Source organism: Aquarana catesbeiana, linkage group LG13 (genome assembly GCF_042186555.1).
Source record: "Aquarana catesbeiana isolate 2022-GZ linkage group LG13, ASM4218655v1, whole genome shotgun sequence".
Classification (NCBI taxonomy): domain Eukaryota; kingdom Metazoa; phylum Chordata; class Amphibia; order Anura; family Ranidae; genus Aquarana; species Aquarana catesbeiana.
Window position 1 is genome coordinate 88,109,574 of NC_133336.1, and position 19,224 is coordinate 88,128,797.

General features: G+C 43.2%; 1 protein-coding gene across 1 annotated transcript in view; it reads left to right on the forward strand.

The window, feature by feature from the left end:
* The window catches only part of RAB15 (RAB15, member RAS oncogene family), a 147,818-nt gene that overhangs the window by 107,628 nt on the left and 20,966 nt on the right, over positions 1–19,224 (forward strand). Inside the window, exon 6 of the mRNA XM_073609972.1 lies at positions 8,923–8,988. Coding sequence (XP_073466073.1) covers positions 8,923–8,988 — 66 coding nt within the window. The remainder of the gene's footprint in view (positions 1–8,922; positions 8,989–19,224) is intronic.

A 19,224-nucleotide genomic window follows, 5' to 3' on the forward strand; every position in this document is an offset into this window, starting at 1 on the left:
ATTACTGTAAAACATTTAAATTATAATTACTTGAGGTTTTAGAATATCTGCTTTGGATGTAGAGATGCAACTGGACCAATGGTCCATCAGTCAGATGGGACAGAAGACAGTTGATTTATGAAACAAACAAACAAAAACAAAAAAATACAGTTGCATATTACATGAGCTATGGAAAGTCTTGTGACTTTTTCAATTAGCTCCACCACTGAATAAAATGGTTGGACGAAAAAAAGTTTTTGTACATAACCTGACGCCTTAGACAGTGTCTATGAGTGCCTTGTTGTAACTTTTGCTTAGTTGTTGTGTTGGAGAGAAAATAAGGATATTGAAATATTGGATTTTTGTACAACTTTGCAAAGCACGATTATTCCAAATTAGTGCAAATCTGTTATTAAGTGCTGGAGATTGCGATGTGTAATAATTATTTATACACATGCCACAACCAGATCCTAAGATACACCTGAAAGTTCCCCTTTAAAAGCAATAGAGAATTCTATATTTTGAACACTAAGAAGTGTCTTGTGTATGTAGATATATATTAACCCTTTATTTTATTTTACAGGCAATGTTCAGTCATTGAACAACATTTTCAGTGGACCATGAACTAAGGAGAAATGTATGTACAAACAGATAAGTATGTATTTGATAGTGAAAGTTTGTGTATCTAATATTTGATGCATGAATCATATAATTTCTAAAAGTACTATTATACACCTTAGTGTATAAACAGTAGAGACATTGTTTGACAGAATACATATGGAGATCATTCTGATATTAGGGTCAAATTAAGGTTGGCAAAAGTGATTGGCACACTGGATAATGAAGAGATGAGGAGCAGTAAGCGCTTACAGTAAAGTTCCAGAAGGATATTTTATCTTGACTATTTTTTTTTCAAAACTGTCATTATCACCATAGACTGAATCCTGAATCTGGTCTACTGGCTGCCTCCAGTGATCAACAAGAATTTGTGCAACTTGTCAACAAGAATAATTGAGTACTGTCCATGATACTTTTTTTATTTGAACTAACATCCAAATTTTCAGGACCTGCTTTAGGGGTGTACCCCTTCTTAAAAGTCCAAGCAGTACTAATACACTAAGGTTTGGCAGAATGTTAAGTAAGACAAATTCTGAGGGGAAAAAGGCACAAACATACACAGCAGTAGTTATAGTACAACTTGTCAAAAGACAGTGACCTGATTCTGCAGATAGGCAATTGTCTTAAGAGGTTAATAGAAGTAATCTTCTACAGACCATCAATACGTGTATATTTGAAGCATATATATAGTTTACGTAGGTATAGATTGGTTTAGGTAGCGTCATCGGCACAAATGGTACTAGTGACATTATTACTTTGATTATGTGCCGTCATGTCGATATCCACTCTTGGCAAACACATGGATAGGGTTTCTCCAGAATGATCTATCCTCTATTTGGTTCTTAAAGTGTAGTTATACCCATAACTTTTATTTTTTTGATTTTGGATAGAATGGGGAAAAGTTGGGGGGAAAGCAGAACAAACTCTTTGGAAAAAACAATATTTGGAAAAGTTAAAGGGAAAATAAGAAGAGAGTGCCCAGTAATACAGTAGCTAGATACAGCCACAGACATTATGAACATGCCTTATGAAGAACTTTTTAGTTTTAAACCCAAAAGCAAACATTGCTCTATTGACAGATGGAATCTCTCTAATGCAGCTTCTTGCTGTAGTAAAAACCTTAAAGGATTTCTAATCTTCCCAATGCTATCTAAAACTCCAGCTACCTTATTGTTCTTTTCTTCTTTTTTCTACAACTTTTCCAAGCTTTATTGCTTTTTTTCCCAGTTCATTGGTTGTTTTCAGATTATGTCCAAAATAAGGCATTGTAATTGTAATTTTAGCTATCTGCGACTCTGTTAGAGGCCTGGCATTCAGTGGTTTTGCATCTATATGTCACCCTTGGACAATAAAAGAACAACCAAGCCAAGTTGATGGACTTAAAGGATAAGAGCATGTATAACCCCTTCCTTGTTGATTTCCAGTACAAGCAAGACAAGATAAATATTACAAAACGTGCAGGTATAGGGAACTTATTCTTGATAGCCCCCTCTCCATGCTGAGCATTTATTAATAGCTTATATTTACCTATAACATTTCCCTGTCAATATTTTACTATGCAGATTCCCCTTTTATATAAACCCTTTCTTTTAAACTCTTCAAAACTGGCCAGTGTGCACCATATGCATGCACAGCTTGAATTTAATTCAAGTCAATGGAAAGCCTGTCTGTAGCTCATTAACCTGATGATGAGCCATTCATTGAAATGGAGTTTGGGCCACACATATGTAGGAGTGCACTGGCTGGAAATATTATAAAAGTAAGTGTGTGCCACACTTGGCTGGCCAAAGAGCTCTGAAGAGAAGCAACACATGTATACTGTATGCTATTATTTAAATGCTCAGTGCAGGGAAGTGTGCCACCAAGGAGAAGTAAAGATATTGTAAAAACCCTTTATTCGCTATTTAAAGCGGAATTTGACTGTGCAGTGAAAACATTACCTGGAATGAAGTCCAGTATGCTTACTTTACTTACTGAAAAAAAAAACAATCTCCATTCATGCTCATTGCTGTCTGTTTTGAGGGACCCACCAGCAAGGAGGGAAGCACATGCTAAAGCCACTCCTTGCCTATATCAACATGGTCTTTACCATCCCCTGCATGTTTATCAACATAGCACTCATGCAATACATGTTGAGAGTTGTGGTTTGGCCACTGTTGCAAATTTTAAAAGTTTTATTGTGTGCTTGTAGTTTAGTTTTAAAGTACCCATGGATACAAAGTGACTACTGACCAGCCAATGCTGGAAGGATTGAATAAACTTAGGTATATCTGTGATTATCATACAACACCCCCAACTGATCGTTCATCAATATTTAGGTAAATGTTATTATAAATAGTGGTGCTGGTGGGGTCTACACACTCTACTTATGAAATAAACCTACACACTTGGGTCATACAAGGTGCCAACATTTGTAGTTACATAGTAGGTGAGGTTGAAAAAAGACACAAGCCCATTAAGTCCAACCTATGTGTGTGATTATATGTCTGTATTACCTTGTATATCCCTGCATTCCGATCTTTAAAAAAAAAAATATTCCAGCAGTGAGATTGTGCTACAAATGAATTTCCCTTCCAATATTTATATCCACTTGAATATAACATTCTTTGCTGTAGAATAAGGTATTAGGAATTTCATGTTTTTCTGGGAAGGAATATTTTCTCACTGCTGTGAGACCTTAAGCTTTGTAGGCTATAGCCTGCAAGTGCTGTCAGTGTATTCTGACAGCAGGGAAATCTTCCTGTGCTGTTTGAACAAAGACTCAGCAGGGAGGATTCCCTCATCCACATCAAGTGTGTTGATGGGAGAATTGAGTCCGTTTTTACTTGAACCAAAATAAAACTGTACCATCTACGGGCTGCTTTATCCTCAGATTGGTCAGAGTAGATAGTCACTTTGGTAACAGTTATGTTAGCTGTATTTTAAAATTTAAAGACTTAAACTCATTTAATATTATGGTTCATAGACAAGTTATAGCAGAATGCAAGTTAATAATATATGAAATTAGCATGTCTGTAATTTTAGTTAGGATTGCAAACAAAAAATACCTAGTGGCCTTCTTTTAACAGTGCCAAGATGTTTAGATTCCATAGCAAACAATTAGACCTTAGTTTTCAGTTGTCTAGTCCAGTGGTCTCCAAATTGCAGCCCTTTGCTTGCCTTTATCTGGCCCTTAGGGCACTTTTCCTCCTACTGATACAAAACACTATTCCTCCCACTGACACTAATAATGGGGCATAATACCTGCTATTGATACCAACAATGGGGCACTATTTCTCCCACTGACACCAACAATGGGTCACTATTCCTCCCACTGATACCAATGATGGGGCACTATTCCTCCCACTGATACCAATGATGGGGCACTATTCCTCCCACTAATGCCAGAAAAATGTCTACTCCCAATGGCCACAGTCTGGCCCCCTTAAAGTCTGAAGAAGAGTAAACTGGTCCTTAGAAAGTTTGGATACCCCTGGTCTAGTCCATAATATCATGCTGATTGACAACACAGCTCATACAAAGTATAGCAGTAAACGTTGCTATTATTTATTAGAAAATTCGCTTTTTCAACCTTGTTCAGACCTCAGCTTTAATATGCTGAATAAGGAGCAAGAGTTCTAATGCACATAAAACAACATTTCAGTGCTCATTAACTGTGCTTGTAATTCATAATTACATATGGCTAGTAATGAGAAACTGGTATGTAAACACAGAGTGTAAATAATATATTATCCCTTTGTAAACCTTTATGAATATAGTTTATTCACTTCTGCAAATAAGACAAGAAGCTAATTAAATGCAATAGAGAATGGTCTTATCTTATATGTTTGTAATCCCAACATTCATGACTAAGGAACCTCCCTCCTCCTAACTAATTCATTTGATCTGGCTTAATATTTAAACAGTTTACTGTGCAAACATTAACACGGAGGTGTTATTTTCCCTTTTCATAGTTGTAATATACTGGGGCTATCATGATACATAATAAAAATAAAATTATTTTATGAAAATGGATAAACTGCAGCAACCTGATAATATCACTATCAGTACTGAACAATATTTACTTTTTTGCTATTACTACCATACATTAGCATATATTTTTTGTTGTAAAGGATACAATTCTTCCCAATGTAATAGCACTGCAGGCAAAGAAAGAGTAAAGTTGGCCATACGAAAATTTGAACGAAAATTTGTATCAACATTCCTACGAAATTTCTCAGAACATTGGATGATTTGATGCATGTCGTTTAAAAAGTACTTCAACATTTTGTTTGCTTTTAACATTCGATTTTGAACTGGATGGACTTTCCCAAACAAAATCCACATAAACTGTTATGCCCCGTACCCACGATCGAAATTTCCGACAACAAAACCGTGGAATTTTGTTCGAAGGATGTTGGCTCCAACTTGTCTTGCATACACACAGTCACACAAATGTTGGCCAACAATTACAACTGTAGTGACGTACTACATGGTTTTCCCAGCTCTTTAGTGCCACCCTTTGGGCTCCTTCTGCTAATTTCGTTTTAGTAGAAGTTTGGTGAGTGTTGATTCGCGCTTTTCTTTTTGCATTTTTTATTTTGCATTATTATTATTATTATTATTATTATTATTATTATTATCATTATTGTTATCATTCTTGATATCACAAGCCTTTGAAAATTCGTTTGCAGTAACTCCATCAGTATCACCAGCAAAGCAGCTTCATTATTATCCCATTAAAGAAGAAGAGAATTGTGCGCTGCATTTGGAGATTTCCTAATTTGCAACGTCACAAATGTTAATTCTCCATTAAGAATGCTAGTTTACAAGACTGGCCGCTTCTGCTTCTGAGCATGCGTGGACTTTTGTGCGATGGACTTGTGTACACACGATCGGAAAGTCCGACAACAAAGTTTTGTTGGCATAACATTTGCGAACCTGCTAGCCAATATTTGTTGGTGGAAAGTCCGACAACAAATGTTCGATGGAGCATGCACACGGTTGGACTTTCAGCCAACAAGCTCACATCCAACATTTCCCATTGGAAAATCTGATCGTGTGTACGCGGTATTAGAATTTTTTTTTTAATTCTGCTCCTTCGAGTTTTCTGGTCACTGTGCGTTTTCTAATCATTAATGGGGTCAAACCAATGTAAAAAGTCCCAAAAACATATTAACATAGATTGATCAATGCTAGGTAATTCGTGCAAGAAAGCTTTCCTGAGGAGCTTTTGGCAATCCTCAGGAGCACTTGGCAATGATGTCAGGACATTGGAGGCGCGGCTACATGTTTCAGGGCACCTAGCTTTGGTTCGACAAAGGGGCGAAGAATATTTCCCTGAAACCTGCAACCACACCCCCAACTTCCTGAAATAATCGACGAGTGCTCCCAAGGATTGCCAAAAGCTCCAGGAAGCCTTAACCGTGGGAAGGCGGCTTGCGTTTCACGCCTGACAAGTTGACAGTCTTCGCGCACAACACTCCAACCTACTGGCTGAACTGCAGAAACAGCAGCCGCTTTCCTGCTGATCCCCGCACACAGACCAGCTGCTGTCTTCTGAACTTTGCACAGGGGAGCCAGGATACTGGGATGTTTCTCCACACACAGATATGCATACTTTCCTGCTAATGCAGTTAGTGCATTTTATTATTTTTATTGATTCATTTTAATAAACAGCCTACATTTAGATGGCTGCACCCCCCTCTGTCTTTTTTGTATCGACAATATAGGTAACTGCGGACCTATTTTAAGGGAGCAACACTATGTTCTACTCATTTGACTGTTGCCTTTTGGAACTTTTTTATCCTTCTATTGGCTCTTCCCACACCGCTCATTCCCATGGGTTATTGACAGTGCTATAATATACAATTTCTTCTATGGAAGGGCTACAACTCCTGTCAAGTTTTTATTGTTGTCTGTGTCCAGGTTGGTAAGATTCTCTCTCTCTCTCTATTTGTCCCCATGACCATTGTCACTGGGACTCCACAATGGCCACAGATTAGCCAGAGTAAGGAATTGGCTTTAGTTGCACTTTAATTAAATAGGATTAAATGAGAAGTCGAAGTTTGATTTTGTTTTGCAAAATTCTAAACCATTTGTTGCCAAATGTTTGTTTCTAATGAATATGGCATCTTCACCTTGTATGTCACACCTGTGAGTTGTGCTGAGATTTAAGCCTCTGTAAACCAGCCAAGCGTAGGATTTTGGAAAGGTCTTGAAGGCTTGTACCTAAGGGAGTAGAGTTTCTTGTGACAGTAGGTTATATCTTACCGAATCTGTCTAAGCCTACAAAGATGAAAATTAATATTTCAGTGCATAGATATCATTGACCTTTGGGAGTGTATCATTGAAATTGGACTCTGAAGGCTCTCCATTGATATGCAGATTTCACATTGAAGATATGCTTGTCCTTGTCACAATTGCTTTCTACCCAACTGACAGTTCTTTAGGGAAAAAGAGAGTGAATGTGAATCACTAACAGATATACGTGCTTGTCATTGCTTACTTGCTAACCTCAACACTGTTCTCTATCCTTCTAACTTGTAGAAATGCTAATAAATGAGAAGTTTCATACTTCATACTCACCATCATACTGTAGCTGTCCCCCACTGGCTCTAAGCCCGAGAACTGAGCGATCATATGACTGAGCACTGTCAGTCACCGGTTCTCTGCTCTGTCCCTCCAGCACTCACTGGAAAGCTAGGCTGGGGAGGGGGTGAGAGTGGCAGCCTTGTGCTGAGTGCCTGAGCCAGCTGCCAATCAGGCATCTGGGTGTAACCTGACAATATGGTTGGGATCCTTCTGCAATTACGTACTTCCAACCTTGTGGCAACAGTTTAAGGAAAGTCTTTTGCTGTTCCAGTGTGACTGTGCCCTGTGTACAAAGCCAAGTCCTTAAAGACAAGGTTTGATTCCTTTGGTAACCTGCAGAGAACCCTAACCCTATTGAACAACCCGTAGAACTAATCAGAACACCAATTGTGAGCTAGTCTTCTCAAAAAATGCCAGTACCTAATCTCACAAATACTTTTTTGGCTGAATGGGCACAAATTGCCAAAAATCTTGTGGAAAGCTTTTCCAAAAGGGTTGAAGCTGTTATAGCCACAAAGGATTGGGCAACTTCATATAAATGGCCATATTTTTAGGAGATGTCCAACAAGGCTGTGTGTGTGCGATGGTCAGGTGTTCACAAACATTTCTCCACATACAATAGTCAACCGTATTGGCTTGTGTATGTGCCATTGCTGTCAAACGCTGGCTTTTTCATTGAACAGTTACAGCACCCAACGCAGATCACAGCAAAAGGCCTGATTTTCCTTCAACACAAACTCATTTCAATAGAACATGCTGTATCTTGAGAAACACAACACAAAGAAAGTCATCCATGCTGCATCACTGAAGTAAATGGAAATTTGCTGACCTGCCCAAAGTCTGGCAGAAGGATGGATTTAGAAAAAGCTTTAGTCCCCGATGGCAGACAGTACAAGCTTAGATAAATGGGAAGAATGTAACCAATTCTAAAAGGTATAATCTTTTTCTGTATAGGGTTTGATTTACATGAGTGTGAAATGAGAAGTCAAGTCTTTCCTATACGCATTCAGTCTGGTGACGAGTGAAGGTGAATTTCGAAAACAGGACTTCCTATGCATATAATTGGATCACAGGCTTATATGTGGGACACAGGGTCTTGTCAGTTAATTGTAATTGACTTCACATTTGAGTAAATTTGGTTCATGAAGTGTACAGTATGGTTAGGTTGTGTGCTGCTAGGTACTAACATATTTAGAATGTATCCTATTATAAATAGCATCCTCTAAAATAGGTTGCTAAAGTTTGCTAAAGCACTTGGTATAATAAACAATTGTAAATATATTAAAATAAAATACTGTTTTCACTTTTTTTTTTTATTCTTTGGTACATCTCAGTACATCTCAGTGCTGCAGATTACCTGTAGCCTCTTTGCAACTATTTCCTGTCTTCATACACTTCAGCAATAGCTGCATGTTTTCTCTCAGTGCAGTATTCCTGATGGTGACAACAGTGGACTATGTCTGCATAGTGGGTGTTGAAATGGTCACTTGTCTCCATCAAAAGCCCTTAGTGACAGTGCAGGAGCACATATGTTAGAAATTGCCACCCTACAATAGGAAGTGCCTGAACAAGAACTTTCATGGCAGGATGACCAAAATTAAATATCCAGATTTATTATGACTAAAAATTACAACTGAAATTACTTTGACAAGTTAAATGCGTAAATAACATTTTAATGATTGGGTTTCAATATTAGTTATGTGCTTTTACCAATTGCTTTGTTTATTAATCCCCTAAATTTTTATTTTGTAGCTTGCAGAAGAATATGGCATGGACTTCTATGAGACAAGTGCCTGCACTAACTATAACATAAAGGAGGTAAGAAAGGCAATATTTAGCATGACCTTAGTTGATCACTGTAGTGTGAGTGTGTGTATATATTTTAATTGTAATCCAAGTGCAAGAAATACAAGAATTCAACACATTCAGCTCAGCAGCAACAGTTTCGCGCAACCATGCTCTTTTTTAAGCAATAATGTGATCTGAACAGGAGAAAAAGTCAAGATAAGTGCAAAATACCAGAAATCCCACGACTGTAACTTAATAACCTACATAAACTTTTCAATATCTACTACGATGGCATCAGTCTCCATTACGCTAACCCTTACTGCTTAAAATCCATAATAGTACTGATTACTTTTTAAGCTTAAGTGGCAACAGTCCATGATTCATAAACACTGCAACCATGCCTCTATAAATACATCCTTCCTTGTGATCTGAAAATAAAAAAAAATATTTATAATGAAACCAATAATATACATAGTTGCAATTTTTACAAAAAAAAGATACAGATTGTAATACTTATTTAGACCTTGTGGTTGCAATGTGTCCTACTTGTCGATTCACCAAACCTCTGTTCACTTTAATGACAATATCCTATCTCCACCCTTCCTGTCTTAAAGTGATTGTAAAGGCTCGATCTTTAATTGTTTTTAAATAGCAAACATATCATACTTACCTCCACTGTGCAGCTCGATTTGCACAGAGTGGCCCTGAACCTCATCTTCTGGGGTCCCCCGGCGGCTCTGGCGGCTCCTCCCCACATCAGATAACCCCCTAGTAGAAGCGCTCTCCCGTGGGGTTACCTTGCGGGCGCACTCCCGAGTCCAGCATTTGCGTCCATAGACACGAATGCCGGACGCGGCCCCGCCCACCTGGCGCTAACGGGAGCCAATGGCTGCTCTGCTATCAATCTATCCAATCAAGAGCCGGGATCCCGTGGAGAGAGGGAGAGCGTGTCTCCACAGACGGAAATAAGGGGCCCAGGTAAGTAAAATGGGGGGGGGGCTGGGGGGCCAGTCACTGCCAGGTGTTTTTTCACCTTAATGCATAGGATGCATTAAGGTGAAAAAACATGAGGGTTTACAACACCTTTTTAGGGGTCATTAAAGTTGATTGACAGCAATGGGAGCCAATGGCTGCCCTGCTATCAATCTATCCAATCAAGAGCTGGGACCAGGTGGAGAGAGGGAGAGCGTGTCTTCACAGACGGAAATAAGGGGCCCAGGAGTAAAATGGGGGGCCAGTCACTGCCAGGTGTTTTTTCACCTTAATGCATAGGATGCATTAAGGTGAAAAAACACAAGGGTTTACAACCCCTTTTTAGGATTATTCGTTCTAATGGATCACAGTTTAAGATTTCGGTAGGTCATAATAACAGAAATTTGGTTACACAGGTTATGTAGTACCTTCCAGTTTACTGTAATGAAAGTCCTAGTAGGCTACTGATTATGCAACATTTTTCAATATGGTATTACCACATTCTACAAATGATAAACCCTCTTTTTCTCTCTCTCTCTTCTCCCTTTCGCTCTCTCTTCTCCCTTTCTCTTTCACTCCCCCCTCCATCTCTTTCCTTCCCCTCTGTCTATCCCCCCGCCCTCTCTGCTACCTTGTTTATTTGCCCCTTTGCTTCCCTCCCTTCCCTCCACCCTCCTTCTCTCCCTGCCCACACACGGTCGGAATTTCCGACAACACGCTCCGATCGGACATTTTCCATCGGAAAATCCGACCGTGTGTACTGGGCATAACTGTATATACTGTAGCTGCCTGCCTATGATACTAATAGGATCAGAAGAGCACCACCAATTTTCTTCAGGTAGCTTTAGGTGCACACTATGCAGAGGACACAGTACACTAACTGTAAATACTGCAGCTGCCTGCCTGTGGTATTAATAGGATCAGAACAACAGCAATTGTCTTAAGGTAGCTTTAGGTGCACACTGTGCAGAGGACACAGTACACTTATGCCCCGTACACACGGTCGGATTTTCCGACGGAAAATTTGTGATAGGACCTTGCTGTCGGAAATTCCGACCGTGTGTAGGCTCCATCACACATTTTCCATCGGATTTTCCGACACACAAAGTTTGAGAGCAGGATATAAAATTTTCCGACAACAAAATCCGTTGTCGGAAATTCCGATCATGTGTACACAAATCCGACAGACAAAGTGCCACGCATGCTCAGAATAAATAAAGAGATGAAAGCTATTGGCCACTGCCCCGTTTATAGTCCCGACGTACGTGTTTTACCTCACCGCGTTTAGAACGATCGGATTTTCCGACAACTTTGTGTGACCGTGTGTATGCAAGACAAGTTTGAGCCAACATCCGTTGGAAAAAATCCTAGGATTTTGTTGTCGGAATGTCCGAACAAAGTCCGACCGTGTGTACGTGGCATAACTGTAAATACTGCAGCTGCCTGCCTGTGGTACTAATAGGATCAGAAGAACACCACAAATTTTCTTCAGGTTCCTTTAGGTGCACACTGTGCAGAGGACACAGTACACTAACTGTAAATACTCCCTTTCTTGCCCCTTTTCTCTCCCTCCCCTTCTTTCTCTTTGCCTCTGTTTCTCTTTCTCTCTAACCTCCATCTTGTGCTGACTGCTGCCTACTATACATTCTGTTGTATGGTTTATATTCCCAACCCCTGGTTTCTACACACTATGATATACATTACATAGTCCTGACCAAAGTGTCCATTGTCTCAATGGTTGCTGGTTGTAATGACGTTCTTCTTTAAGGTAGACTTAGACAAGTGATACATTTCTGTGTGCAGAAAATTAATGTAATGGAAAAATAAAAAAATGGTCCTCTGTCCCAAGGTTTATGTGTATCTGTAAGATTGTCACTAGGGATGAGCCCGATGTTCGAGACGAACGTAAGTTCGACTTGAACATCGGGTGTTCGCTCGTTCGGCGAATACCAAACAATAAGGGGCATTCGCGGGAAAGTCGAACAGCTGCGGAATGCCGCATAATGAACGGCGAGACCGTCAATGCACTGCGAGATCGCAGTTGATTGATAGCTGCTGATTGGCCAAAGCATGCATCTGACCTGCATGCTTTGGCCAATCACAGTGCGCTCTGCTGTGAGAGCCATGATTGGCCAAAGGCAGGGTGCCTTTGGCCAATCATGGCTCAGGGGGCTGCGTCCACGCCCCACACAGTGCCATCTTAAGAGCATTATAGGCCCCCGGCCAATACAGTGCACTGGGGCCCTGTCTACACAATCACGCACGAGAATAAAAATGCAAATTATCAATAAGGCTATATTTATTGGTACTTCCAACAAAATCAGTGTTTAAACATTAACACAATGTTTGGACAATATAACATGAGCTTGAAAAGCAAGAAATTGAAAATCTATTGAAAAATTACAGATTGAAATGAGACAGTACAAAAGCACTAATTATGTGTAAGCGGGAGATATTTGTAATCTGGCGGTGCTGGGGACTTCTGGTCACTCTAGGCTAGTGGCCAGCAGGACCCACAGGTCAGTGGCCAGCAGGACCCACAGGTCAGTGGCCAGATCCCAGCAGGACCCACAAGCTGCGGACCTGTGGGTCCTGCTGGCCACTGACCTGTTGGTCCTGCTGGGAGCTGGCTGCGGACCTGTGGGTCCTGCTGGGAGCTGGCCACTGACCTGTGGGTTCTGCTGGGAGTGGACAATAGCCTATGGGTCCTGCTGGCCATGGTCTGTGGGTCCTGCTGGGAGCCGACCATGACATGTGGGTCTGCTGGCCTGTAGACCGTGGGCAGCTCCCGGCAGGATTCACATGCCATGGGTAAGGTAAATGAGGTGTATGGGGGCAGATCGATGGGATGATTGATCCTGTGGGGGTGTCAGGGTCTCTCACCTCAGCTTGCTCGGCAGACTCAGTGCTTAGCAGCAGCAGGACAGGTCCTCTCTTCCTCCTTCTCCACGGCTTCCTCCAGTCCTGGGGGGTGGGTGATGATGTTGCTCCTGGCCAGGGGTTACATCTACTCCACAGTAGTTACTGTACCACCAGCCAGCAGCGGCGCGCCCAGGCCATCCACGTCAAGTGGTGTTTTTACACAAGGTCCAGCCAAGCAGAGGCACTGGGGCAGGCAAAATATCCTGGATTCCGACCGCGGCGATGGGAGTTGTAGCACGCGGTAGGCTGGCTGCGCTGCTCTCCTCAGACTGACTCCACCCCCCTGGGAGCATGGAGCTTGAGCACGCAGCTGCCTCCATGGACTACAACTCCCATAAACAACAGCGGCGGCCGTCACGCTACCTCACCTGACAGACTGCCACTCAATAATGAGTCATTCAGCGATCAGCAGGCGGACACTCAGACAGCCGCAGAGCCGGCCGGCGGCCATTCTTTTGGTTATACAAAAACAGTACAGCACTTATTTGGGGGGCACAGAGAAAAATTGGGGGGGTCGTGGCCCCATCAGGCCCCACGCTGCTGATGCCATTGCACAGCACTGGCAGCGAACTTTGTGACATCTGAATGATGCTTGGCTGGTGGGGCCCCCCAGGCAAGTGGGGCCCCCGGGCAACTGCCCAACGTGCCCATGCGAAAAGACGGCCCTGGCCCCACAATATGTAAGGCTCCTTACATGGCAGCAGTACATATTTTTATGAATGAGAGCAGAAAAATGACATTTGTAAAGGAAAAAATTTCATTCAAAACTGCTCGCGGCTGTAATGTATTGCTGGAACTCGGCAATATACATAAAAGTGAAAAAAAAACGGCATGGGTTTCCCCCCCAGTCCATTACCAGGCCCTTTGGGTCTGGTATGGACATTGAGGGGAACGCTGTGCCAAAATAAAAAAACAAAATTGCGTGGAGTGCCTCCCCAAAATCCATGCCAGGCCTTTCAGGTCTGGTATGGATTTTAAGGGGATCCCCGCTCTAAAAAAAAAGCGTGGGGGTCCCCCCAAAATCCATACCAGACCCTTATCTGAGCACACAACCTGGCAGGCCGCAGAAAAAGGGGGGGCGATAGAGCGGCCCCCCTCCTGAAACGTACCAGGCCACATGCCCTCAACATGGGGAAGGTGTTTTGGGGTCCCCGTCCCCCTCTGACGTTACGTGACATCACATGACGTCAGAAGGGGCGGGGTCACATGTTTACGTCACCGGATGGCCCCGCCCTCAGCTATATAATATCTGTCATTGCAAAAAGCCTGCAGCTGTGGGACGCCTCCCATTGAAGCAGAGTTTTTCAGTTTTTTTTTTTCTTGGGTCGTTGGCGCTGTCATCAAAGATGGAGTTACATCACGGGACATTTTTTTTTTTTTTTAATAAAGGACTTGTCCCAAACTGTCTACTGTCATTTTTACCATTTTGACACTTTTTATTTTTCATGTTTGTGTCCCATAGACTTTAACGGTGTTCGCTCAAATTTTTTGCCTGATCGCAAGTTCTGGTGCGAACCGAACCAGGGGGTGTTCGGCTCATCCCTAATTGTCACATGTAGTACAGTACTTATCATTATTTGGGTATAAGGCTTGGGTACAACTTTTAAGCCACTCCCACTGTTAGGCAAAATCTGGCTATGCCCACAATTCGTTGTGCTTAGTGCACCAGAGAACTAGTTTTTCCACCATGGTCCAAGATGCCCCAGGTCGTACCAGATCCTAGGATATGTAGAGGGGGAGGGAGAGACTGGGGGGGGGACCAATGACAACCAGGCTAAGGTCCACCTGGCCCAGTATTGTAGATAAACCTAAGGGTCTGCTTCCGGGCTGGGAGGAGAAATCTCCAGCTGTAAAGAGCCCCAGGAATCTATTCAGGAGCACCATATTTTGTCAAATTTACTAGGACGGTCCCTTTTGATATACGCCATTTTATATAAAGGTAAGACATTATTCAGGGTATTCCGCCAGGTGGTGACGGTGGGTGGCACTTCAGCCTTCCATTTGAGTAAAATTTCTTTGCGAGCATTGTACGTGGACTATAATATGAACAATTTCCAAACCTGTTCCCAGAAGCTCTGCAGAAGAGGGCAGGACTATACCATATGTATAAAGGAAGCCTCCAGGTCTCCACATCATGGGCAGGACGAGGATCTATCCGGGTAGATAGCTGCCAATCTGCGAGGCATATAGTAAGCTCTGTGTAAAAATTTTAGTTGTATGAAACGATCTCTAGCTGAAACGATCTCTATCAGATTGGTAACATAGGAGGAAACACAGCTTTCCCAGTCTTCATCAGAGAGGGATGGGATATCCCGTTGGCATTTCGTACAGACCTTAGTTAATTTGGAAGATAGGGACACCGAGAGATGGAAATATAGTGTGGACAAGAGGCTTATCAGGACTTTAGTTGACACCCGCTACACTGGATCTGACTCGAGAGTGATACCACTGGGGAATTGGTGTTGAAAGGTGTGTCTCACCTGCTAATATCTGAACACCCAGTTGGGAAGATTATATGCTGCTTTAAGCTCTGGAAACATATTCAACCTACCCCCTGTTACCAGGTGCTTTAGCCCTACTATTCCTCTAGAAGCCCACACCTGAGGAGCAGGAACGTTGAGGGAGATTGGGGATGCCCCACAGAGGAGTGTGGGGAGAGAAGGTCTCCGGAATGTGATATGATGCTCCGCGGAACACTAGGTTGCTGAGTGTAGCGTATGACCACTGGATCGATGCCTCCAAGGTCACCGCCGGATTGTCCTTGGGCTGTGAAAACCACCAGCGGACCGTCACTAGGACGGCCGCCCAGTAATATTGTTGGAAATTGGGGACTGCTAGTGCACCTTGTCCTACCGATAGCTGCAGTGTGGATATCACCAGTCTAGGCACCCTACCTAGCCAGATAAAGGAGATGACTATGGACTTTAGTCTTTTAAAGAAAGACGCCGGGAGCAAGAGTGGGCAGTTCCTAAAGAAATACAAAAATTTAGCGAGAAAAATAATTTTTATTAAATTTACCCTGCCAACCGGAGTAAGGGGAGTGACTTCCAGTATGTACAGCGCCGCGAGTACGATGTCAGCAGGGTTATCAGGTTGAGGTCCAAGTACCAGTGACCGGTTTGCCCATACATATCCTCAGGTATTTAAAGTTGTCCACCCAGACTAGCGGGCTCTGCATAAGTGGTCTAGGCTGCGAGAAATTCAGGGGATATATGATGGATTTATCCCAGTTAACCCTAATTCCCGAATACGATCCAAAGACATCAATTATCTGTAGGGCTGCTGGGAGGGAAGAGGAGACATCACTCAAACACAGGATAGTGTCATCTGCATATAAAGATATTTTCTCCTCCACCACCCCCACTTGGATTTCTTTGACCGCAGACTCAGCTAGTATCTGCGATGCCAAGGGTTCCACAGCGAGTACAAACAACTCCGGTAAAAGCGGGCACCCCTGTCTGGTGCTTCTGCAGTGGAAAGGCTGGAGATAGTGAGTTGCTGGTGCACACCCAAGCCCTGGGAGAGGCATACATCAGATGCAGCCACTTGATAAAAAACGGGCCCAAACCCAAACTTTTGAAGGACAGCCCAGAGGTACTCTCATTCAATACTTTCTCTGCATTCAGGGATACCACTGCCCCCAGACTGTTTTCCACAGCACTGTCTATATCGCCTTGAGGCGATTCAGTTCGCATTCGCAGTGCTATACAAATCAATCATTCATTCATTCATATGCGTCAATAGTCTGCGTATGTTTATGTCTGTCCCTCTGCCTGGCATAGACGGGGGCAGCTCGCCATGCTTAAAGGCTTTTATAAGCACCTCTCGGTATGTAGGCAGGAGATCATCAGCGCACTGTTTAAAAAATTCCACATGGTACCCCTTCGGGCCCGGCGTCTTGCCGCCCTGCAGAGACTTGATCACCATATGTATCTCTTTTAGGGTCAGGGGGCTGTCTAGCCTCTCCCTAGAGGAGTCTTTAAGACATGGTAGATCCACCTGGTCTAAATACTCATGCATTTCTCCTTCTGTATACAACACCCCGGAGCTATACAGTTCCTGATAGTATGAGGCAAACCAGGCATTAATCTGCGTTGGATCTGTTAGGATTTCCCCAGTGGAGGACTGAATACGAGAAGGAGACACTGGAAAGGAGTGCTTCCTCGACAACCAGGCCAACAGACAACCACTCCTCTCCCCTTGTTTGAAAATCCTCTGGCTCTGGTGGAGCAGATGGATTTTAGCAGTGGAGATACGAATAAGGGACACATCCCGCAGGGCTGGCCGAAGGGAGGAATAGACCCTGGGGATCACGATCCCTAACATAAACAGCCTCCAAGGCCATAGCCTTTGCTTCTGCCTCCTGTAGTTCTTTGTGAGCCCCCCTTCGGACCTTCCCAATGTGTTCCTGAAAACTACCCCACATACAAGCCTTAAATGCATCCTAAGTGACAGGAATAGGGACAGAGCGATCCTGCGAGTTCCAGAAGGTGATCATATCCGCCTTGCATGGCATGTCCACCCTTGAGTCAGATAACCAGAATCTAGAGTGATGCCACAGGCCCTCTGATGGAAAGCATGACAACCCTAGTTGTAGGGAGATAGGTGCATGGTCAGATATACCCCTAGGTATAATAGTAACATCTCGTATCCTGGAGAGGACAGACCTCCCCGGAGTACACCAGATCAATTCTGGAGAATGTTCTGTAGAGTGGCAGGTATACGCCTTCAGCTTGGGGTGTCTCCACCGCCAGACATCCGTGAAATTAAAGGCTTCTGCCCAGGCCGTCAATTCAGTAGCAGAGCTGGATGTCTAGGATAATCTGTCCATCCCAGGATCTGGGACCATATTAAAGTGAAAGACAAAAACAGAACATTCCATAGCTCAACTCACCAACCAGTCTGCCAACTGACCAAAATAACCTGTTCAACAGTCTGCGTTAAAAACAGGGGTTTAGTTAGCACACATTTGCAAATGCATGCATAAGCTGCAAGGCTTCTTCACAGCACCCCGTGTATGCTTGCAGTCCTAACGCTACTGAATTTATAGGCGTCTCCACAATGGAAGCACATGCATTAAATGGATAGATGAGGGGCAGGTGGGCCTGGAGGCAGCCCAATCCCCCTTAAAGGAACAGGAGCACACTGGACACCTAGCAAGAGCACAGTGGCAGCAGAGGTGTACAGTGTGTGCACACTGTACACCTTTGTATTCAGAACAGAATGTTCTGTTTTTGTCTTTCATGTGTTTGCCCTTCCATGTGATCCTTGCTGTGAAGGCCAGTTATAGGTGGGGGCAGGGGCCATTTGTTTGTTACTGGTATAAAATATGATCCGGGGACACACTGTACACCTTTTCTGCCACTGTGCTCTTGCTGGGTGTCCAGTGTGCTCCTGTTCCTTTAAGGGGGATTGGGCTGCCTCCAGGCCCACCTGCCCCTCAGTTATCCATTTAATGCATGTGCTTCCATTGTGGAGATGCCTATAAAGTCAGTAGCGTTAGGACTGCAATCATACACAGGGTGCTGTGAAGAGGCCTTGTAGCTTATGCATGCGTTTGCAAATGCGTGCTAACTAAACCCCTGTTTTTAACGCAGACTGTTGGACAGGCTAATTTGGTCAGTTGGCAGACTGGTTGGTGAGCTGAGCTATGGAATGTTCTGTTTTTGTCTTTCATGTGTTTGCCCTTCCATGTGCTCCTTGCTGTGAAGGCCAGTTATAGGTGGGGCAGGGGCCATTTGTTTGTTACTGGTGTACCATATTAAAGTCCCCAAATATCAATATATTATCAGCGGCATACTGCAAGAGCCTGGATATTAGCTGGTACAGGAAGGAAACTGAGGCAGGAGGGGGTACATACAATCCAACAATAACAATTTCCAGAGACATTATATTAGCATGAATGATGACATAGCGACCCCCAGGATCTATATCCAGTGCCAGCAGACAAAAGGTCAAAGATTTGCGGATCAATATGCTAACTCCTCGTGAGAGGTTAGATTAGGTGGCGTGATATAAGTGACCAACCCAGGGCCTCCTAAGACTCAGAAGTCTCCCCCCGGTCAGGTGAGTCTCCTGGAGTATACAGATATGGGAAGACTGTCGCTGCAGAAACCGAAACACCAGTGATCTTTTTATTTTTGAGTTTAAGCCCCTGGTGTTCCAGGACACTATTTTTTACAGATAGACATAGGGCCTTATTATTAAACCTATACAAGGCGGAATTACGGAGCGAACCTTGGCCACAGATGACACAAGTTGGCCACCCACTACACCACCATACAATAGCAGGGCTATAAGTTTCCCCAGACAGAACAATAGACATATATTGCAGAAGGCATACTGACATGTACTAGCATGTATATGGAAAAA